The following is a 24,744-nucleotide window of genomic DNA, read 5'->3' on the forward strand; positions in this document are numbered from 1 at the left end:
GCAAAGTTTGTGGGGAATAATATCCATTTTCTATACTTTTGAGGCATAAGCAATTAGAAAATAACACTTAAACACTGCTTAAGATTCATGAATCTGTACATGTATCACTCGCTACAACAACAAACTCTTCCGCCCGTGCGCATGATAGGGTGGCGAAATATATATGAGCGCGTGCAATTTGTCAACAAGAAGCCCTCTTATTGTTCCATTGAGTCGAATCCGTGACCGATGCAGATGATGCATTTTTAACAGCAATGCCGACAACAACGACAAAAACAGCAGCAACAGCAGCACCCCTTTGTCACGAGGAGGTCTATTTTCTCAAGCCTGGTTGCGACACCCCAGCCGATCAACCCCCCGCTTGTGGCTGTTGGCATTCTCCTCGTGGTGCCGTCCCTGGCCTGGGGAGGCCACGGAGGGGGGGGGGGAGGTGGTCACCAGGGGGATTTTGCTCGGATGAGTACCCTGCACATTAAGACAAGCACTCTTCTGCCAAACTACTAAACCTGGGGTAGCTCCATATTTTATCCACGATCGAATCGTCCTGCGTGCCTTTTGCTATTTGCTTGGCGAGTGACATCGCAGCCATTCTCTTGGTTTTTGTTTATTACCATGCCGTAAAAAAAAAGTAACGCGAGAATGGTTGTTCTGCGCAACGCAACTTCGAAACGCATCGCGCTCTGCTTTGTTGCGATTTGCAAGTTCTGGCTGTTTGGAAAAATGTGCACGTTTTTGAAACTCCCAAGGGATACATTTCATACTCCTTTCACGGACATCTGTCCAGCCGGGGAGGAGCTGTGGTTCGAGCGAATGACTCGCAATTGGAATTCACAAGTTCACATCCCCAGTCAGGGTTTAGCATCGGCTGTCGTCCTACCGAGGGCCAATAAAATGAGTACCGCTTCTTGTGGACAGTCAGCGGTTGTCCTATTGTTGAACAGCACTCTACCGTGGAATTATGGAACAATTCTGACCACTGGCTGAAAGCCACGAACGAGAGATGAGCAATGCCCTACGGTTTGAGCACAAGTAGTCATAGGCTGACTGCCGCATTGCAGTGGATTGAATAGTGCACTTTAAAAAAAAAACACATTTCTATGGACAGAGGAAGAGAAACAAATATATAATGTAGAGAGCTGCGAGCAACGTAGCTGCTGCAGAAGGATTTGTGCTCATTAAGGCAATATGGTGTGCGTGTGTGAAGGGCTGTGTATCTCATTTGAGACATTATAAAGGCAAAGGATGAAGCCTATGCCTTCTGCAATTGCCCATTTGGTTGTACAATCTGGCATTCGTAGTGTGCAGATGTTGGGATTCAATGATCTTGAATCGTACATGCAGATGGGGAAAAAAGTCCCTTCACTTCCAAGGCTGGTAAGTCTTATATTTTATAGAGAAATGTGCCATAAATTCCAACGTGTTAGCTTTCCAGTCGGTAGCCTTTATTTAGTAGGTGAGAACCCACGCGAGGCACAAAGAGTATCCCTGTAGCAAGGGAGGACTGGCGTCTATGCTCAGGATAAAATACAGAGAACATCTCCACTTGCGGTAGCTTCATGTGTTACAAGCGGCTTTCCTCATGTAGGCCTTTCCCAGGTCAAAACTTGGCCAAGAAAAAATAGTGATGGCAAAGTCAAAATTCGAAATGTCTCTTTGCTCAAATGAGCAAATGGGATGGCACTTGTCTCCATTGGTGGTAGAAATTCCAACTTGTCATGTATGTATGCTGAACTTCTTTCGCACCATACGTAGCCAACCATGCTAATTGGAGGTGCGGGGGAAGGACAACAACTAAACACAAAAAGTAGTTCTAAATAAATGAGTTTTCAACCTAGATTTTAAAAGTGCATAGCTCCAGTGGCTTCCTAATATCGGAAGTAAGAGCGTTCCAGATGGCCGCAGAAGCGCATCTGAAAGCGCGTGATCCGGTGACTGTTTTAGTTTGATGGCGAGCCAAAAGCGGCTGCTGTGAGGACGAGCTGAGTTCGCGTGATGATGTATGCACCTTGACGAGATCAGCAATGTATTGTGGTTCATTTGTGGCGAGCACTTTGTGTGTAACGGCCACGACCTTTCAACGTATTCGTTCGGCCAATGCAGCTCGGCGATCACCGGACGGACACGGTCGGATCTTGCAGTACCCGTCACGACAACGTGCCACTGGTGAACTGGCAGAGGCCAGTCTACGAGATGACCACTGTTGAATGGTCACACAATCCAACTGGAGTTTGAACTCGCACCCATTGCGAGTCAAGTGCACCGAGTGCCGCTCTACGCTGTAGTAATATGCTTCTGGTGATTTTCTGTATTTGTAACACTTTAAAAAGGTAAAGGTACAGCTCGGCAAGTAACTGCTCATGCCACCGCTGGCAGAAAAGCCTCCTGTAGAGGGAGCTCCAGAGCGCCCTTCTAGAGGGCATTTGGCCTATTCTTTAGCGCTGGCCAGAAACCCTGCCACACGCTACCTGCCGATCAACTGTCGTGGACCCATTCGCTTTATACTGCAGGGTGGACAGACGTGCAGGGAATGAAGATATTCACCCCATGTTCAACTCCCACGCCTCGAGATCGAACCTCTTGCAACTCCAGTGTGATAACTGTGAAATAGCAACAAATGTGAATTTACGGTGTTGTTTTTAGCGTAATGGTAAACGGTCGTTATCTGTAACATCCACAGAGGTGCACGAGAGAAGAGACGCAGCGGTACGTGCCGCAGAGGTTCAAAACGTCCGGTTGAAGCCTCGTTGGGCCAAGTATTGGAAGAGCAGGAAGGCAGTTGGAGAGGTGATATCACACACTGGGTGCTTGGCTTCGCTCGGTGCGGTGCGGGAAATGTGTGCAGTTGAGAAAGACCCCAGGCGAGTGACCAAACGCTGGCGTCAGCACGGCTCCCCCCCGTTGTGAGCTGCTGGGTAGGCGAAAAAACAAACGAATCCCCCACCCCACCCCAAAATAAAAAGTGCGCCCAAGCAGGCGCGGCCGGTAGCAGGCCCACCCCATCCCCTCGGGGTGCTGGGATGGAGGAAAGTCGCCTTCTGGAGCGGCGCGTTGCCCCCCTATTGTTCCGTGGGACTTTGTCGTTGTAAACCCCTCCTCTGCCGTGTCCCGTGTGGACGACGCGTTGCCCCGTCTGTTACCAAGCGGGGAAATGACAATCCCCGTGAACCTGTGCAGATGTCCCAGCGATGTGTGTACGAGTGAGAGCATAGCGTGTGCGTGTTTGCATGAGTAGTCGTAGTAATAATAATTGACACTTCTAAAGCGCCTTTCACAGTGCCCCTCTCCATTGGCAGCCACTGAGCCAGTGGTGGAAATTCAACATTTCTCTGCCCAGGACAGATATGTCCACAGCATAATAATGTGTCATTTTCGTTTTATCCACCTTGAAAAGATGATGGGTTGAATTGACCCCTGACAGATATAAATGCAGTAACACCTCTGTTTTGGGCTGTTTGGACTATTTTAGTTAGATGAATATTTAAACATGTGGGAAAATATTCTAGCATTTGGAGAAAACCCACGCTTTTCTAAAAAAATTAAATCCTCCAGAAAAGTCAAATGCCTGCTTTCTGTATTGCCATACATTGGCTACCTTGTAATCCTATGGTAAATCAGAGTCCAATTCTCTCCCAATTCAGATGAGCAATGGGGCCCTACTGTGCAGGCCTAGACTTGGTGCTAGAAAAATTAACTTTGTCATGACGGAGGGGGGGGGGAGTCTCTTCCATGAATTGCTGATTAACTTCGTTCAGTCCTGCTGTGGATGTATATCTTGAGAATAATCAAGTGGCAAAGCACATTTGGATCTGCACAGTTTCGAGCGAGTGTGGGGATTAGTTCCCGTGTAGGATAGGCCCTTGAAGCACATTGCACAGAGGCACGCGATTGCAATTACGGCTCCTTTCACAAGGAGGAGGAGGAGGAAGAGAGGTGGCTCTACTGCAGCGTTCGATCCGGGCGTCTTTTTTTTCATTTTAAAAGCTAATCAGTCTTTTGCTTTGGTGGCAAGTTACATTTTGAATTGAATTGTGAATAAAAACAGAGTAAAGAAACCTCGTGGCCACTTGCCTGATAGAACCGCAAAGCAAAGAGCATCATGGCTACCACAAACACAACAACCAATCGCCAAAACGTCTTTCGTTCTTTCAATGCAACTCGAGCGCTCCTGAATTCTAATCTAATTTTTACATGTAAATTAATAAATATATGGCTTCTATATATGCGTGTAGAACTTCTTTCACACCGTACGTACCCAACTGTGCTAATCGGAGATGCGGGGAAAGGACAACAAACTAGACAAGAAAATCAGTTGTAAAGAAATGGGTTTTCAATCTAGATGATTTAAGAGTGCATAGCTGCCAGTGGCTTCCTAATATATCGGAAGGAAGAGCATTCCAGGCGGCCGCAGAAGTGCACCTGAAAGCGCGCAATGCGGTGACCGTCTTTGTTCGATGCTTAGCCAATCGAACAAAGACGGTCTAATCATCAAAGTCCTATTCTGCTCGAGCCGGGCCTTTGTTGCGTCCAATAAAGGTGAAGCGAGACGCGTGGATCCCGCTTTGGCTGGGCCAAGCGGCCGCCTGGGCAGAGAGCGCAGGCCGAGGCGTGACGCGGTGCGCGCGCCGATCTCCCAGCGAACCGGCTTCGCGTGCAGAGACACAGAGAGCCAGCACCCAGTTGTCTTCGAATTAGGGGCCTGCGGTGGATTGGTCGAGCGGGCGGGCGAGCGTGCGGGCGACGCGGGGTTCCTGCACGCACGGTCGGGGTCTCCGTCCAGGCCCCCCGCGCTCCCGGTGATTGGAGGCGAGCGTTGTCGATTCGCCTCCAGCGTCGAGTTGCAGAGAGCCGTATTCGGTGAAGCGCGTGCACACGCACGCTGTGGACGTGAGCGCACCCTCGGGAGGAAAATCCAGCCGCGCTTGCATCAATTGAAGTATCAGTTGTATCAGAAAACGCTCCTTCGCCTTTCTTCCACCAGTGCAATGTAAGGGTTCATATTCTTAGGTTTTTTCGGTAAAGTCACGTAGGTAAAACATCAAAATTAATGAAAATAAAATAAAATAAAACAAAAAATCACGACGTTTCGGAGGCAAAACGTCGTGATTTTTTGTTTTATTTTATTTTATTTTCATTAATTTTGATGTTTTACCTACGTGACTTTACCGAAAAAACCTAAGAATATGATTCCTTACAGTCACGAAAGCTTCAAATCTAGAAACAATGTAAGGGTGTGTTGCTTGCATCAGAATTGCGACTGTATAATGCGAGCGTTTTCTCCGGCTCTTGTAACCTCGCTCAATTCAAGAAACGTGTTAACTCTCAACTTTGATGGTGCCGGTTGTTGCCAGCCGCTTGACGTTTTGGGTATTGCGCTGGGCACGCGTTAAGCAGATCTGCCACAGTGGCGAGATGTTAACTGCCTCGCCGGGTACGCAGGAGGTCGGGAGTTTGATCCAGACCCTGATGCCTGTATATTTGGAATGTGCATGTCTCTCTCCCCGTGGTCACGTGGATTTTACTCCGGGCCCTCTGGTTTTTCCCTCCACGGTGATTAGCCACGCGATAAGCCACTTCGTGCGGCTGTCAATTGTGGCCAGGTCTCTTCTGAAAAAGAGTTATACATCTCAGTGGGCCTTGCCTTGTTAAATAAATTAAACATGTTTATAGTTTAAACATCGAGCTGCTACTGCACTGGGGTTACACCGGCTGTGGTGGGGGGGCCGATGGGCAGTGAAGCCGCCAGTCTGCAGGGCCGGTGCGTTTGGACCGTGGCAGTGCACACCCGCTCCGGGGGTTCTTCTCTGGGGTTCTCCGCCGATGCATGAATTGATTTTATTTCTATATACAGTAATCCCTCGCCACTTCGCGGTTCAAGTTTCGCGGCCTCAGTGCATCACGGATTTTTATACCTGTGCAGTAACACCATCATCATCATTCATCATCACATTCATCGAACTGCACAGGTCTGTCATCGTCGTCATTGTCATCGTCGTCATTACTGGAGTCAAGTCTCAAGATACTACTGTCATTGGTGAGTGTAGAACACCATAATACGTATCGTATGAGAGAGAGAGACAGTGAATGTATAATATTAAGGTTTTATAATTAAATAGATTTAAGTAAAATATATATATAATGTATAAATATAGATATTTTAAACATTCTGGTACCCACACACACACATACGGAAATTCCTAGGGGGCCAATCCTACTTCGCGGATTCTCACCTATCGCGAGGGGTTCCGGTCCCCATTAACCGCGATAAACGAGGGATCACTGTATAGCTACAACTGTGGAAGAAATGTATTAAATCAAATGTTGAACTCCATTTTTTGACCAGTTCAGCCCTAGTGGACTTAGCATTGGTTAGCAAAACAAGAAAATAAAGCGCGTGTGGTTAATACAGCAGCAGCAGAAGGACCATCGCGTGCAGAGAGACAAAAAACTCGCTATTCTATTCATCTTGGGTTGGCATGGATAGAACAATGAGGGTATAAACTGAGAAAGGTGCCAGTAAAACAAGACTTGCTGAGCTAGAGTAGCTGGTGTCCTAACATTGGTAATGAGTTGGAAAGTTACTTGTGTCAAAAAAAAACCCAAAATTGCCCTCTCCTTTGTTCAACTCCACATATTTAGTCTGTGATTTGTTTTGCTTAAGGGGTCTGCAATGATTGTCGCTCGCCATGATGCAGAGTTCTTGACACGGGGTAGTTCACCGAAAATAACCTAAAATGATTCGTGCAATGCGCCTCACTCATTCGGAGAGAGCTTGGACGTAAGCGAATATTGCAGAAGCGTCACTCCTGCTTGAATTGAAATGTCTCACCCTGCTGGCGATGCAATGAATTGGCCTTCATCCCTGAATAGGCGATTTCAATAACCCCCCTTTCCCCGTCCCTGTCAACCGCTGAGCGGTAGGCGGGGGGGGGGAGATTGCACCGGCGACCTCTGGATTGCACGTCCGGGGTGCTCACCATTACGCAGAGGTCGCAAACGGGTTTTGATTCCTTATCCGTACCCGTACCCGGCCGCACTAGGGTCGCAAACGGGTACCTGTACCCGTACCCTACCCGGCCGGGTACGGGTAGGGTAAGGGTATTGGGTACCTGATTGTGACCTCTGGGATGAAGCCATGTTGCAGGCGCGGGTGGGTTGATTCTAGGAACTTGAATTGTGAGAAGAGACAAGATGTTGGAAAATTAGTGACAAACGGTTACTCACCAGTGACTCACGGCCTACCCGTACCCGGCCGCACCAGGATCGCAAACGGGTACCCGTACCTGTACCCGGCCGAGTACGGGTAACTGGGTATCGGGTAGGGTATGGGTATCGGGTACCCGGTTGCGACCTCTGCAATTACGGCAGCACTGTAGCGGCTTCCCGTCGCTTGAAGTCACGCAAGCCCTTTTGGACCAATACGCGGAACCTGAATGAGAAGCCTGGAGAGCTGAATGGAGTTCTAAAAGAGCTCGCAAACAAACACCTAGTTGTGAAAGACACAACACGACAGGAGCCCTGGGTTTGATCTTCCAGGAAGCTCATGGTCCACCCTAAACCGCGTCCACTGCAAAAAACCATGACAGGTGCGGATACCTGATGCACAAATGGAAAATTGAAAATTCTCCAGTAGTATTGTGCAACTGTGGTCATCCAGAACAGACCGTACAACGTGTACCGACGCAATGCTCCGATCCACAAATACGAAGGAGACATCGCAGCGATACAACTCAGCTGCTCCTGACGCGGTTATCTGGCTTAGCCACGTGAACGTGAAATTGTCGTTGTTGATCTGCCATCTATGTCAGCAGCCATACGAAAGAAAATAAATAGATCCAATGCACTCGTTGGTTTACAGTGCAGTGTTAATCGCTACGAAGGGTGCAGGGATGAATGACAGCCGCGTAATTGTAATAATTACATTTACATAAAGTGCACTTGCGGTGACCGCTGGAGGGTGGTAGCCCAGCGTAAGAAACGCTCGGAAGCCTCTTACAGCTGTAATTGCCAATTAGAGATTCAATCTGTGGAATGAGATTGCGGGCCGTTGCTAAATTCAGCAGCTAAACTCCTTTTTTTTCCTCCGGGTAGGTCGGGTTGAAGGGTCAAGGCACCGTTAACGGAATTAAAGTGGTTGCAAGCCAAACGCTGCGTGAGCGTGAAACAAAAAAAATCGGTATTGTGGCATTTGAAGCGTGCAGTGGCAATATCTGGCCTGCCGTGAGGAATATTCTGGGTTGATAATGATTCATAATTCCAGAAAACTATTCGTGGAAATGATTCACCACCACCACCCCCCATGAATTAATGAATTGTCACAATTCGGGGGTTGTGATTTGTAAGGAAGCATTGAATCCTCTGTTGTTGTGGCGAATGAAGAGCCGCTATTGGCTGCAGGGGTCTCCCGAACCAATTGCGATCAACACATGCGAGTTCAACTTCAGGATACCTTGCCCGTATCGTGAGCGCAAGAATCGATTTTAAATTACTCCACTCTATTCCATTCTTGCGCATGATGGCAACATGTTCAAGGGCTGAATACCAATGTGGGAGGTCTGCCTGCTGGCCACGACGAGACGGCTTGAAGACGGAGTTCGTGTAGTTTTGCTGTTCCTCCTCCTCCTTTGAAGGAGCGCAGGCGACAGCGGTTCATTCATAATAAAGGTTCTTTGGTTAGATCGCGTTAAGTATAAACGTGTCGTAACCCTTCACCACCCGACTAAGCCAATTACTAAGGGATTTGTCACGTAAACAAAACGTCAAATAGTTACTACGCGATCTAACCCAAAAAACCTTTATTATGAGTAATATTGATCGCGAAAGCCGACGTGTTAAACTGACGGTCGTTTACCACACGGTCCATCCTTTTGGTTGCATAGCTGCTGGCACGCTGTGGCTTGTTACTCTTCTTTTCATGCCACTTTAAACACAATCAACACCGTCATCTCGATGAAATGAACATCGTTAATTCAAATGAATCCATCCTCTTTGGTTCTTTCGGTAAAGTCACGTAGGTATAAAATAATATAAATCACGACGTTTCGGGCGCAACACAAGCGTGACTTTACCGAAATAACCAAAGTGTATGGATTCCTGCAGTCACGAAAGCTTCAAATCAAGATCAAATAAATATATTGATGTATCGATATCCTACATAAAACACTCAACTGAGTAAAGAGTTAATCAGCCATCGAACATAGACTGTCACTGCATCGCGCGCTTTCAGATGCACGTCTAACAGCCGTCTGGAAGGCTCTTCCTTACGATATGAGGAAGCCACTGGAGTTATTCAGTTTTTTATATAGAAAACTAATTTATTTAGAATTGCTTTTTGTGCTTCGTTTGTTGTCCTTCCCCCGCACCTCTGATTAATTATCACGGTTGGCTACATACGGTGCGCAAGAAGTTGAACATACACACAATAGTAAAGAGTGTGTGTTGTGTTATGTTTGTACATGTGTGGGAATACGGCGCGTCATATTCGTTCGCGCGCTACGCTACAAATCCGGCTACCTGAGTTTGATTTCTAGCCACGGGGAACATTGGTGGAAGTGCTATCGGACTTGGTCTTGCTCCGCCGCTATGTTGACTCGACCTTAAATGAGTGCCAGGTGTTGCATTTAAACATCAGCGTTGGGGAGACCAGGGGTGATGGAGTGTGTTTGCTGGGCACAAGACCCCATCGTATGCCCGTTCTGGCCTTAATAGGTTTCCTCTTCCAACACTTGCCCCGACAGTCTACGATGGCTCTACACAGGATCTTTGTCTCTGTGGGCGAGTGGTTGCACAATGGTTAATACACTGCGCTATGAACCCCCGAGACCTGTGTTCAGTGGCATCTGAACCTCTTTTGGGGGGCCCCATGTAGGTCTACTCATTCTGAAACTTCACACCACACCATCACCACTGCGGAGCCAATGATTCCCAGGCACGATGCTAGCCACACCACCCTCCTGTATGGGTAACTCCTTCATCGCTACACATGCCCAAATCTTCTCTCTTCCTGATTACAACTGCAACACGGTGGCGAGATGCTAACTACCTCGCCTGGTTTCCAGGAGGTCGTGGGTTCGATCCCACCTTTGACGCCTGTATATTTGGAGTTTGCATGTTCTCCCTGTGGTCACGTGGATTTTTCTCCAGATTATCTGGTTTTTCCCTCCACATTTAGAATCAACATCACGCATTCAGAGTATTTGGCTGCTATAAATCTCCATGTGATAAGCCACTTCGTTGAGCTATCATTTGTGGACAGGTCGCTTCTGAAAATAGCTACAAAGCTCATTGGGCCTTACCTGGTAAAATACAAATGTGTTTTAATAGTTTAGTTTGACACTTGCTTTCCACATATTGTGTGTGCCTCAAATGCGTACCTGGTGCGATATGTAAATATCGCCACTCAGGAGACAAAGGCGTGGTATTGGCCACCCACCCCTACGTGTGCTGTGCCGGCCTTCATAGGTGCTTGCTAACAGCACTTACCCCAACAGTCTGTGGAAAGCTACACGGGTGATATTATTTGTGTGTGTGTAGAAGGAATGATGTAAGAAGTGGTGAGTGGTCTGCTCCATGAACCTGGTGACCAACCAGAGTTCGATTTCCTGCCACGGCTAACACCGGTAGCTGTTATCTGAACCAGCCCTGGGCCACCCTTACTTCAACCTGGTGCAGTGTGTAAAACATCAGCACTGGGGCGACAAAGGCGACCGGGAATAGTGCTGGTCACACCCCCCCACCATTGTGTGCTGTGTCGGCCTTAATAGATCTTGCCCCAGCTGTCTATGTAGGCTACATGGGTGATTTTTGTCTGTGCGGGTTAACAGCACTAGCCCCCTACGATCTGTTAAAGGCTTAAATGGATGATCTTGTTGTGTGTATGTGTGCTCACAGCACTTGCCCCGACAGTCTGCTGAAGGCTATATCGGGGATCTTTGTCTTTGTGTGCGAACAGCACTTTCCCCTTTGGTCTGTTAAAGGCTTATATGGGTGATCTTGTGTGTGTGCGCGAACAGCACTTGCCTCTTGCAGTCTGTAGAAAGCAATGTGGGTGATTTTTATCTGTGTATGTGTGCTCGCAGGTGAGCGGCGCGTCGTGCGGCCGCGTGCGTCCGTGAGCGATGGACCGCATGAAGCGGCTCAAGCGGCGGCTGTCGGTGACGCTGCGCGTCGGCCGCACCATCGACGAGTCGCTGTCGGAGCTCGCCGAGCAGATGAACGTGGAGGATGGGGCCACGCGTGGGGACTGCGGTGAGCACCGCCGCTTCTCTCATCGCTTCTATCTTGCTTCTCTCTTCTCTCTCTCTCGCCGCTTCTCTCTCGCTGTGCCTGTGCTGTGCCCGTACCGCGCCCTGCAACTTGATCGACAAAAACGGCATGGAATCATCGGAAGCACCGGTTGAGTCCAGTTGAGTTCAGTTGAGGCCTTAAAATAAATGTCTAGCGCCAGCAAATCGAGCAAAACTTGGGAGAAAATCAACAATGGGTGTTCTACAAAGAGACTGCCCCTCCCACCCACCACGGGAACATGAAAATCCCATAACCACCTGCTCAGGGTTGGCAATGGATACGAACACAGATAGTTCTCAAATTTCACATGGGAATAAATCTGAATGTTTAACTGTGTTTTATTGTTGTATTATTATTGATATTATTATTTTATGGTTGTTTACTCAGAAAAGCCGCACTGAGTCTCACGACTCTTTTTTTAGGGGGATCCTGCGAACTTTCTTGAATTCCAAACATCGTACACCCTTCCTGGCTGTGACATTCCTCCTCGAAGATGCCAGTGCAGCCATCAACCGCACCGGGACGGCAACAGGCCACGGTGCGCACACAATCTCCTTGGTGAATAGAAAATTAAAGACACGAGCGGCAGTGGTACGACTGTTGCCGTGCAACCCAAACTGTGGACCATGCAGAACACCACTGCCGTCCGGCGTTCCTCCGACGATCGAGGAGTAGCCAAATCTCCACGAACTCTCCCCCGAAGCCCATCTCGTCGCGGCCAGCAGACCTCGACATTGGCACTTCGCTCCTGATGCACGTCGCCGTCAAGCGCAAGAATAGAATTCCAGTTGAGCAATTAACAGGGAATTAATTCTTCAGCATTGGAAATTTCGGCCAATTACCGGTTGCATTGCCCAGTTTTGTTCGGCTATGGGGGGGAACCGGAGAACCCCGAGAGGAAACCCACCCAGAACAGGTGTAAAACGCACAGGTTTCGCCGCAGTAAAGCACGCCCGAGTCTGCAAGCGAGCCCAGGAACTCCTCGCTGCGAGGCACAAGTTTTCACCGCTGGCACCGCCCCTGCCGGCTAAAGTCCTTGTGATGGCTCCCGTGGATGTTTCAGGGCAACGCTGCGCCGCAACGTTCGCCGTCGAGCGGTGCTCGGGTGGCGGAGGGGGAGGGGATGGGGATGCCGCCGTTTAAGCTGCCAACGCGAGTCTTTGCGTGACCGTCGGGGGTCGCGGTGCGGCTCCCACGCCCGGCTCTTGTGCGCGCTCGTAGTCGGCAATGAATGGGCTGGGGTGGGTGGGTGGGTTGGGGTGAGACGGCTCCGGCGCTGAATGCTCCGAGTGTACCGCCGCCGCCATCCGCCACATAATGGGCATTCACGCGAAGCCATTTAGCGTCTGAATTGTCCCGTTCGAATGGAGCAGCGTGGATTGCAAGGAAGTAGAAGAGGCACCGCGTTAACCACGAGCGGCCGCGGCGGCGTCCATCGTCCCACGTTCGTCGCCGAGTTTTGCCGAGCGCATCCGGAATGAATGTCGACGCGAAGTACGCGGGCGTGGCGCACGTTTGAGGGTGCAGTCGTGGCGAATGTCCTCTGATCTGCGGTCCGACCTCGCTCATCGTCCCGCCCGTTATCCGGAGCGCACCTCGTGTTGTCGTGAGCAGAATCCGCGCGGTTACCTAGAGGAGGTCCGACGTTCCGTAACATCGCGGATAGCAGGAAGATAACATCTTGTCCTTAAACACGCCATTACATTCCCCTTTGTTCCTTGGCGTCTGCTCTTGACATTAAGTGCCCGCTTCCCGTGTGGCTATGTTTAGGCAGTGGGAATTATCTGGAGTGTCTTGTTTGCCCAGCAGGGAGGTGTCCCAGTGATGTTTGTGCAGGGCCACTCCCCAGCTGTCCGGGCGAGTCAAACACAGCTGTCTGAGTGCGCTGACCCCGTGCCCCAGGGCTCCCTCATATGTGTGTGGGTATTCGTGTGGGTATTTGTGTGGGTATGTGTGTGAGTATGTGAGTTTCTGTTCTGGGGAGCGGTAATGCAGCGGTGAGCGCGCTGCGCTGCGAACCCGGTGACCCGAGTTCGATTCCCGATCACGGCCAACACCAGTGACGATTATCTGATCCGGGCCTGGGCCTCCCCTAAGTCGACTCAGACTCAAATGAGTACCTGGTGCGATGTGTAAGCATAGCCACTAGGGAGACAAAGGCGGCCGGGCGTGTTGTTGGCCACCCACCCCCTCGTGCGCCATGCTGGCCTTCATAGGTGCTCGCTTGCACTTGCCCCAACAGTGTGTTCAGGCTATACAGGGGATCTTTGTCGTTGTCCTGTCGTGAGTTTGATTCCTGGCAATGCACATCAGTGGCAAGTGGTATCTGGACACTGCCCTCCACGGGTTGACTAACGAATGCCTGGTACTGTGTGTTAACGTCAGCACTCAGAGACCCACCGGTCGTGGTGCTGGCCACATCCCACCCGCTTGTGTTCCGCATTGGTATCCATAGGTGTTCTCTCTCATGGCACTTGCCCCAACCGTCTGTTGAGGCTATATGGGGGATCTCTGTCTTTGTGCCGGGCTGGTGGTTTCTGCGTGCATAGCGCTCAACTCGTATGCATGTACGTGCACTGAACTTCTTTCGCACCGTGCTAATCGGAGGCAGGAAATATCGTAACATTTTAAATTCCGGTCGAGGGCGAACTCATCCCATCAGACCTGCAGGGTCGATAAAGCGGGCAGAGCCGCACCCTGTGCAACGTCGTCGGTGGTTGCAACCCCCGGCGATGCTGTGCCCCCCCGACACGGAGGGGTGGAAATGTAACCACCGGCCCAGGGCGCCCCATCAAAGACGAGCAGAGCGGATCGCTGCAGCGAGCACGGAGACATTTGACCCGAGTATTGACTCGGAGAGAATTGACGTGCGGAGCGAGGGCAGGGGCCACGTCTTGTCTGCACATCAACTGCTCGAAAATCTGGTTGGCATATATGTGCCATGGAAGATTGTAATGTCACTTTTTGAGGAAATGTCACAATTGCAAAACGTCAAATGGTTCGAGAATAGCCGGCAAGTTGAGTGCCTTTTGCAAATTCCGTTATGGAAATTTGGCACCGCATTTTTATCTTAATGCACAGTGAATGTTTGATGAAAGCGTTTGTCAGTTCAACTTGTATCGGTTACCTCCACTGGTGCGCAAATACATTTGTCAAGATATCTCTAAAAAGCCCCAAACTATTTGCAAAAAATGGTTTGTCTTTAAAAAAATGGTATGTCTTTCTATTTGCAAATGGTACCCTCCACATTAGTGCAAGCAATTCAACGTGGAGACATTGTGAATTATGCATGTGAGCATCATTTGTGTATCCATGCAAATTTAATGCAGTTTGTTCTGTTTGGCGAATGGTTGTAATTAACGAAGCAGAGCAAAAAGGGTACGGTCTCAACCAGACCAGTAGCTCTGCACAGACAAATCTGATGCTGCTGACGATACTCACAGGATAAATAAAGTAATGGACTGATAACACGGTGCAAACGAGGCAGCACAAGAAAGCCAAAAAAAAGTTTTTATCCTTGAATCGAATAATGTTGCAGAATCTTGAGGATAAAATCTACTGGCTGGTGGTGGGTTTTGTTGGGACGGCGAAAGGTGAATCTGAAAATCTCAGAATCCGCTTCCTGTACAAGGGAGACGCGTTGCCCGCTCCTCTGCATCGTCGCTCACGTTCCACCGCGACGTCGCTCACGGTCGTTTTGTACTCCCATCCCCCCCAACGTGCGCCGGCAGAGCCCATGGTGAAGAACGGGAAGCCGCCCACGTCGCAGAGCATGCACTCCTTCCTGCACCAGTACGCGGGCAGCCTCCGCAAGCCGCCCCTCCGCCGGCCGCACAGCGTCATCGGCAACGGCGGCTTCGGCTCCTACGTCAACATGCCCATCAACAACAACAACCGGCTCGGTGGGCGCGACGCTCGCACCCTGCTGCTGCTGCTGCTGCCACCGCCGCATCCCCCGCCCTCCTCCTGTGTGCATTGTCTGATGCGCTCCCTCTCTCGTCTGTGCCAGAGCCGCAGCGGCCAAGAGCTACCGTGCTCTTGGGTCCTGGCACTTCTGCTCTAACGGGGGCGGCAAGGGGTCCCGGGTTCGAATCCGGGATTCCTCAGTCTCCCCGTTGTTAAACCGAGTTCTCAAGTGCAACGAGTTTGATGGTCTCAGACAGGTCATCGTTGGCTATGCGAATCAGAATGTTACATTTGGTTCTGCGATATCAGTTTGGATGTCATGCGGCGAACATTGGTCACTGTGTACAGGGACTGGTGAGCGAGTGCTGCCCTCTGCCGTTTGGACCAGAGATCAATTGAAGGGGGTATTTAGAGGCAGTGTAATGTCTTGAGTGTTAGGCATGCCCCGACCGGAGTTCAAAAGCCAAATTTGTCTGGTCATTTAAGCCCCCTTGGAGAGGTGGCGCTGATCGGTTGCATAGAGATGTCACATCCGGGAGACTTCCATCATGTGCGACGTAGGCGTGTGGTGGCCATCGTACAGGGAGCAGGTTGCCGAGCTGTCGTGTAAAGATTATTGAGAGTTTCCCCATTTGAATTTGTGAATTTTCTTTAGCATTTTGGGTTCCTCCAACAAACACATTTTCTTCCATTGTTCATTGGTAAGTACAGGTAATGAATCAATCAGGGCATTGACCAAACTTTGCCGGTGACTTGCCTGCCGCTGTCAATGAGGCGAGTGACGATGAAGCTCTTAATGAAGCCATGGGGTCAACGCAGAACCCCAGGTGTCCGAGCCAACCAGCCCGACTCACCGCCAAACATTCCAAACAGAACCCTCAATGTAAAACAGTACTGAGACTCACAGCAGCTTTCCTGGACGTGCGAATCGACTGTTGCTATCGTCGTCACTTTCATCACCATCATCGTCGTCTTCGTCAGGAATTGTCCACGAGAACCTGAAGATGGGCTCTGACGGAGAGAGCGACCAGGCATCCGGAACGTCCTCGGACGAGGTGCAGTCTCCCGTGCACGTGCGCATGCGCAACCACCAGAACCGGCGCATCTCCCAGGAGGTGGGCGCACGCACGCACTCACACGCGCACTCACACGCGCACTCACACACGCACTCACACACGCACACGCACTTTCCTGCTTCACTCACACACACACACGCGTGCTCGCATGCTCACGTCTCACACGTGCGCATGCACACTCACGCACGCGCTTACACTCACACACGCACGCATGCTCACACGTCTCACACATATGCCTCACACACACACGTACATACACAGCCGTGCACAGTTTCACACCAAAGATAAAGATTATCCCTATGGCTTTAACAGACTGTTGAGGCGAGTGCTGTTAGCGACCACCTATGAAGGCCGGCATGGCACACCAGGGGGTGGGTAGCCAGCACCACGCCCGACCGCCTTTTTATCCCTAGTGGCGATGTTAACACACCGCACCAGGTACTCAATTGAGGCCGTGAGCGGGAATCGAACCCAGGTCGCCGGGTTCGTAGCGCAGCGCGCTGACCGCTAAACCACCGCTCCCCACCGCTGCGCCAACGCTATCCACACCACACGCGCACGCACACACACAACGATACACACGCTCACGCATGCACACAGAAAGCCATTCACACTCTCGCATCAGAGATCCCCCGTATAGCCTCAACAGACTGTTGGGAGAAGTGCTGATAGTGAGCAACTCCGGGAAGGCAGGCACAGCACATTCACACATGCGCACACAGGCATGCATATGATGTGTGGGACTGGCGAGTTGTGATATGCGCTATGCATGGGTGCTATTGAAGTGCCTGTATTACTCGATGCATTTATTTGGCTCTTGTTCAGATGCTTAGTGAAACATCTTGGGACAGAGATAAACACTGAATGAATTATTGTAGAATACTAATTTCACTGCTGGTCAGGCTGAACGTGCAAAACCAATGGGTGAGATGTGTTATTTACTTTGTCAGGAATCTAACCTTGGAGACTTCAGATTCGGATACTGGTGAGCTGACCTCTGAACCACAGTAGCTCTGTAGACACAACCCGCTGCTGCTTAGGTAACAACAACAACTTTGGCGGGTCAAGGGGGCACAGTGGCAACGTCCGTGCCTCACAGCAATGAGGGCCTGGGTTCGATTCCTGACTCGGCTGCCTTTCTGAAGTGGCTTTTGTATATTCGTCTGCTGTTCCGCATCGGTTCTCTCCAGGTTCTCCAGTTCCCTCCCGTAGCAACAAAAAAAAACACAATGCAACTGGCGTTGACCATAGCGTCCCGATGCTGAAAAACGCCCCTGCAGAATACGCGATTGGGGATTACGCAGCGGCAGCCTTTACCCCGACTGGGATGGCTTGGCAGGAATCTTCCTGAAAAAACAAGACTCTTGCGTCTTTCCCGCGTAAGCAAGCGAGCGTCATAATAAACAGATCAATAATACCGATAATTCGATCAGTCATGTGACGGCAAAAGCCCACGTGAGATGTTGTGCTCTCCCAAGTCCAACGCGCCGCCGCGCCTCCGTAACCGTGCCCACGCGGTTCTGGATTGAAAACTCACTTCCCGCGCCGACGCGGGGGCGAGAGCGTTGCGATGGGGATCGCTCGGCAGGGCTCGCACGGAAGGACGCTTGCGCAGAACCACAAACTAAATAAGACATCGGCGAGCGCCCCCCTCCCCTAACCTTGGTCACGTGCGTGCGATTTGTCCGTCGGCAGGACCTGAACAAGCGGCTGTCTCTGCCGGCCGATATCCGCCTGCCGGAGGGATACCTGGAGAAGTTTCAGCTCAACGGCCGCTCCTTTGACGCGCCGCTGAGCCGGCGGCTGCGACGTGCCTCCTTGGTGGGGCCCCGGGCGTTTTGTTGTTTCTCTCCTTGTGTTAAAAAAAACAATGCTGTGATGATACCTTCACTTCAGAAACGTCTGGCAGCACCCGTGCATTATTACCTCGTGTGCCGGAGAGTGGCTGTGGAACGTGATGTCACAGCAAGTCTCTCTGATTGCCATTGATGCACACTTGGGTGCTGCACCAAATCTATAAATAAATAAAAACCATCATTGTAACAGAATCATGGTGCCAGCTGCTAAACAATGAGTTTCAAATAACACGCACAAATGTGTAGAAAGGACGCAGCCTTTTTGTGCATATGCACACAAAACATCAGCATTTCCTGAAGAACTGCACTGTGGCTCTCTGCCTTCCCGCTCAATTGGCATCGAGTGTTAATTGCTTGACAAACCGCTACTTTTGAGCATCGGAAGGTGTAAATATGCCAGAGTTAAGTGACAAAACGCAATTTAACTAAATGAAAAGGTTTCAGTCACCTCGCTCCTTGGCTTCAAACTCAGTAAATCCCACTGCTTCTGCCCCTGACGAGACGTGAGCAATCTAGGCCACCGAGGCCTGCTCGCTAGACATACCTGGTTGATCCTAATTAATTGTGAAAGAGACCGGATTGAGAGGGTAACTCGGCGTGGGGGGGGGGGGGGATTAATGTCACATTAACAGGGAGGGCTGTGTAAACCAAAATGAGACCCTGTGTGCCTTTCAGCCACAGTGTATTATTAAGCTGGGCACCCTCGTCTATTGAGTTGTGAGTCGCATCCCGGTCACCAATAACTGTGCAACAACAAAAAACTGAATCCATTTTTCTTAAAGTTTTGTTTTTCACTGAATTCGCCAAAATGTCCACCTTCGAGTGTTCGTGAGCAGCCCAATCATAATGGGACTTCAGAAGTTGATCTCTGATGTCATCTTCCAGAAGGCGTTGTGCCTTGACACAATCTCAATGGATATTCCTTCATCCCGAGACCTGACACCGATTTGAATATTCATGGAGAATTAAAAAAAAATTTAAATGCTAAACATATCCAAAGGGTTGATCTATGTCCCAGTTAATCGGTTATTCAATGATGTCTAGAATCACATCAGAGGCGGTTTGGATGATATGATTATGTGTGGATTCAAATTGAAGGGCTTAACAACAGCATTGGGGATCATTTAGAGATGGTGAATGTTTAAATGCAACGCAGTGCAATTTGTCTGCGTAATGCGCGTAAATGTGACCATATGTTTTGATGATATACAAGAGGGGGAATTTGCATTGAGATGTCTTGGTAATGAGCGGGGATATTTTCAGCATGTTATATTCGGAGGAGAGAGAAAGAAACATCGATATTCTCATCGCTGAACAATTACAGAACTTGGCAGCTATTTTGTTATTTTTGGCTGTTTTATTTTAGGGTTTAAATTTCTGTATTATTTTTGCCACGTTTATTATAGTTTCCTTTTAGCCAGCTAACGTTTCATGTCGCCACGGTGGCGAGATGTTAACTACCTCGCCTGGTATACAGGAGTTTGTGGGTTCAACCCCCAACCCTGGCGCCTGTATATTTGAAGTTTGTGTGTTCTCCCTGTGGTTGCCTGGATTTTTCTCCGGGTCCTCCGGTTTTTCCCATCCACATTTATAATCCACGTGCGTTTAGAGTATATGGCTGCTATACATTTCCACATAATAAGTCACTTCATCAGGCTATCATTTGTGGCCAGGTCGCTTCTGAAATAGGGCTATATATCTCAGGCCTTATCTGGTAAAAACAAATTATAATAGACTAGCTTTACTACCCGGCTTCGCCCGAGACTTGGATTCTTGTCTTGGATTAATACACGGCCTACGCGGAGGGTAGGGGGGGGTGACGTCAGCAGGCACACTGCGTGACGCTGCCGCATGTGGGTGATATCACAGATGTGACGTCACCGCTCACTTGCCGTGCAAAATAATATATCCATTATTGCGCCCCCCCTCCCCCAAAATACAAAAGTATATTTTTATACTCTTTGCATTGTGTACAGTCTGGAAGCTACCCACATGCCAAATTTCAAGTTTGTTGCATGTTGGGAAGTATGCTAAACATTTCGAACAGGTACACACATATTCACAAATTTCCCTTTTATATATGTAGAAGATGTTTTACATTCGTTTAATTTTGTGAAGTGTTTTGAAGATGCGGATTGCTCCATTAAAACGCACAGACAAATGTAATCAATCTCGTTCCTGTTTCTGTTGAGGGACGTGGCAATTAAATGTCTCCCCTTGTTGTTTTGCTCTCTCTCAGTCAGAAATTGGATTTGGGAAACTGGAAACCTACACGAAGCTCGACAAGCTTGGAGAGGTATTTAACGCGACTCGCCGACAGGCGCTGCGTCTCACGTCGTTTCACATTGAATGCATTGCAAAGCAGCCCCCACGGCATGTGCAACACGCAGATGTTGTGTACTTCAGCAGTATTCGAATGTGAAGGTAATATTGCTGGATAACATTTGTCAATTTTTCAACGATGTATTGATAAAGTTTTCCTTATTTTGTTTTGCTGGTTTCGTTGGGAGCCCATGGGTATTTTAGGTCGTGTGTGTACGCAGACTAACTGCCCAGACCATGCTTTAACCTTCCTCACAATTCCTACACTTCTGCTGGACTTTCATAACGACCCTGGCTCCCTGTCTCCTATCGCTGTCTGTTTACATGTTTTATTCTCGTCTCTAAATCCCTCCATGGTCTTGGCCTACCCGACCTTGCTCCTCTCATCTCTCACTACTCTGTTCCATCCCGTCCGCCACGCTCCCAGTCTCGACCGTCCCTCTCTGCGCCTCCCTCACCCTGTGCCCAGTCTCGCTCTCTCGCTCTCCTGTCCCCTTCTTCCTCCCCTTCACTTGGAGCAACTCCCACTGCACATGAAACAATCGTCCTCGCTGACTTGCTTCTGTTTTTTTCTTCTTAAAACAACCCCCATCTCTTCTCCCCTTGCCCATCCTGCAACTGCTACTCACTTCCCCCCAATCCAACCAGGCCTGCCAAATCCCTAGCATTACTCCTACCCCTATCGCTACCCCCATCGCTACCCCTATCACTTCCCCTATCACTACCCCAACCCCTCATTAACGTATTGCGCCTGTTCTCCTGTCACCACAATTACACCACCACTTTTAATAACCCCACCGTTTATCTCAACCACTGTCATCTTATGTACAATTTTTTTTTAAATTGCTGCAAAGTGCCTTGTATTCAGGCGCTATATAAGACACGATCAGTTGTATATAAGCCTCAGTCAGGCTCATTTCCTTGTTCAGGAGGGACCTGCAGCGAATATTTTTGCCCAATCCCTTGTAGATTATTTCTGCATGTGATAGGATTCTAGAGGACATGGAGAAATCCCACACGCACTAGGGGGAAACCCGAGAGATCACGTAGAGATGACCACTTTCTGTCCTACATTCAAATGTCCACCTCATAGCCCAGCAATGGACCATTCCACATTCCCAGAGCAAGTGTCAGTGTTTCCATAGCACAACCATTGGAGGCTTCCCACCACGTGCTTCCAGAGTACCGGGAGAACAGCCACACACACACACACAGACACACACACACACACAGACACACACAGACACACACAGACAACAAAAATCCCCCATATAGCCTTAACAGACTTTAGGGGCAAGTGCTGTTAGCGAGCACCTATGAAGGCCGGAACGGTACACGAGGGGGTGGGTGGCCAGCACCACGCCCTAGTGGCAATGTTTACACACCGCACCAGGTACTCATTTGAGGCTGTGCATCTAGAAGCATCCAGCAGCATCCCGCCTTGTACGACGCTACTCTGAAGCAGCCGTTACAAGCGCTCTTTATTCCTACTCGCGCGACGTAGTTCCACTCACTCAATGGCGTTATATCCGGTTCGCATCCGCGTTATAAAAAAACATGCGTTCCCCGATGCATTAATCGCGTTATATACAATTCGCGTTATGAAAGCAACACGCGTTACAGAAGAACAGACTGTGCTCAAATAATAAACGCACCGATCGGTGGGCGAAATGACCTCGCCGTTGCGCAGGGCACGTACGCGACGGTGTACAAAGGCCGCAGCAAGTTGACCGACAACCTGGTGGCTCTCAAGGAGATCCGCCTGGAGCACGAGGAGGGAGCGCCGTGCACGGCCATCCGCGAGGGTGAGAGCGCGAATAACAATGTTGCATACCCGTCGTTTGGAATTGCGCGCGTAGCCTGGCGCTCTGGAGGAAGGGCCATCGCCTGAGACGTTCGCCTCTCGTCGAGTTTTCCTTTTAAATTCACGGCGTTGGTGACAAAACGTGTCGAGTGTGCATTTTGCTGTTTAGTGCTTTTGCATCGCTGTGAACGCAGCAGCAGCAGAAGCAGCAACAGCAGCAGCCTCGCCAAAAAATGGTGTGTTAAATAAAGAATGGTCAGGTGACCTCAATGACCCGCACGACGGGCCACGCGTCGTGACGGATACTGCGAGATCCGACCTTGTTTGTCCAGTCCTCGCCGAGCTACATTGGCCTCCTGTTGCCGAATGAATGCATTTTAAGGTCGCACTCATTACACACAAAGTGCTTGCCACAAATAAACCACAATACCTTGAGATGGCGTCAAGGAGCATAAACCATTACGCAAACTCTGTTCGTCCTCGCAACAGCGGCGTTTCCCTAGCCATCGAACAAAGGCGGTCACCGCATTGTGAGCTTTCAGATGCGCTTCTGTAGTCGACTAGAACGCCCTTCCGTCCAACATTAGGAAACCACTAGCTCTGCACTTTTAAATCTAGTTTGAAAACTAATTTCTTTAGAACTGCTTTGTGAGTTTAGATTGTTGTCCTTTCCCTGCACCTCCAATTAGCACGGTTGGCTGCGTACGGTGCGAAAGGATTTCAACATACATACAAAAGGAGGCGCAGTGGTTATGTGCTGCTGCTGCGTTGTGGTCATGTGCTGCTGCTGCATTGACAGCGATGCAAAAGCACTGATGAGGATGTTGACGATTGCAGTGTCGCTGTTGAAGGATCTGAAGCACGCCAATATCGTCACGCTGCACGACATCGTGCACACGGACAAGTCCCTCACCCTGGTCTTTGAGTACCTGGTGAGTGCCGTGCTTGCCACTGTGGTGGGAGGAGCACTTTGAATCGTGGTATGATGTTAACTACCTCGCATGGTATACAGGATGGCATAGGTTTGATCTCTACCCTGATGCTTGTTGTATATATGGCATTTGCATGTTCTCTCCCCATGGTCGCGTGGATTTTTCTCCGGGCCGTCCGGTTTTTCCTCCGCTTTTAGAATGAGCGTTCGTTTTGAGTATTTGTCTGCTATACATTTCATGTGGCTTAGCCACAAGTGGGAATGGAAAGGACGGGCGCCTTCCTGTGTGGAGTTTGTATGTCCTCCCCCTGCTCTCCGTGGGTTTCCTCCGGGTTCTCCCCTTTCCTCCAATAGCTAAAACCACAGACAACGTAACAGCACAATTGCCTTTATTGATGTGCTATGAGGAAGGGCCATTGCCCGAAACGTCATCTGTTTTTATTTTAGGCCGTGGTGTTATTGACAAAAGTTTTTTGTTTGTTTGTTAATTATGCTTGTGCACCACTGTCAATGCAGCAGCATCACCACCGATATCATTCATGCAATGTAACTGGTGTTTACCAAACATCCCAATGCTGACAAATTACCTGCGAATAACTCCATTTGATTACACACAGCCACAATATGGCCCCCCTTCTGAGAAAACATGGCTTTCCTGGGTAAAAGAGAGTCTTGAAATGCAGTGAGGATTCCTGGGTAAACAAGCATCATAATAATAATGAATAATACTTATAAAGCATTTGCATGTAGTGTGGTACTCTCCAATGCTGCTGTGATGTCTCTTTATCCGTGATACAGGAGAAGGACTTGAAGCAGTACATGGACGACTGTGGAAACATCATGAGCATGCACAACGTGAAGGTGCGTCAGGTATCCGCACAGTCACACGTCGGGGTGCCACTTCTGTTGGTCGCGTGTTTATCTCTCGGCAGACTCTATCACCAGGCCAGGCCTTAGCAGACTTTATAACCAGGCCAGGCCTTAGCAGACTCTATAACCAGGCCAGGCCTTAGCAGACTCTATCACCAGGCCAGGCCTTAGCAGATTCTATAACCAGGCCAGGCTTTAGCAGACTCTATCACCAGGCCAGGCCTTAGCAGATTCTATAACCAGGCCAGGCCTTAGCAGACTCTATCACCAGGCCAGGCCTTAGCAGATTCTATAACCAGGCCAGGCCTTAGCAGACTCTATCACCAGGCCAGGCCTTAGCAGACTCTATCACCAGGCCAGGCCTTAGCAGACTCTATCACCAGGCCAGGCCTTAGCAGACTCTATCACCAGGCCAGGCTTTAGCAGACTCTATCACCAGGCCAGGCCTTAGCAGACTCTATCACCAGGCCAGGCCTTAGCAGACTCTATCACCAGGCCAGGCCTTAGCAGACTCTATCACCAGGCCAGGCCTTAGCAGAGTCTATAACCAGGCCAGGCCTTAGCAGACTCTATAACCAGGCCAGGCCGTAATAAGTCGTGAATGCGCGACCACTGGGCCATGTCACTGCCTCTAGTTTTATGATGTGCCAGAAATTTCTTATGATGTGCCACGATGGTTGGATGAATATCAGCTGA

At 49.7% G+C, this 24,744-nt stretch overlaps 1 protein-coding gene across 4 annotated transcripts in view; it reads left to right on the forward strand.

Moving 5' to 3' along the window:
* Nucleotides 1–24,744, forward strand: part of CDK17 (cyclin dependent kinase 17) — a 135,083-nt gene that overhangs the window by 93,575 nt on the left and 16,764 nt on the right. For all 4 annotated transcript variants that reach the window (XM_061563070.1, XM_061563073.1, XM_061563072.1 and 1 more), the window contains 8 exons: nt 11,076–11,244; nt 15,015–15,185; nt 16,171–16,304; nt 17,961–18,086; nt 20,361–20,417; nt 22,134–22,248; nt 23,085–23,179; nt 23,977–24,039. In XM_061563070.1, the coding sequence (XP_061419054.1) occupies nt 11,115–11,244; nt 15,015–15,185; nt 16,171–16,304; nt 17,961–18,086; nt 20,361–20,417; nt 22,134–22,248; nt 23,085–23,179; nt 23,977–24,039 (891 nt within the window). In that variant the 5' untranslated portion in view covers nt 11,076–11,114. The remainder of the gene's footprint in view (nt 1–11,075; nt 11,245–15,014; nt 15,186–16,170; nt 16,305–17,960; nt 18,087–20,360; nt 20,418–22,133; nt 22,249–23,084; nt 23,180–23,976; nt 24,040–24,744) is intronic.

The sequence above is a fragment of the Lethenteron reissneri genome, chromosome 30 (assembly GCF_015708825.2).
Source record: "Lethenteron reissneri isolate LAM-NWPU_2019-01 chromosome 30, ASM1570882v1, whole genome shotgun sequence".
In the NCBI taxonomy this organism is placed as follows: Eukaryota; Metazoa; Chordata; class Hyperoartia; order Petromyzontiformes; family Petromyzontidae; genus Lethenteron; species Lethenteron reissneri.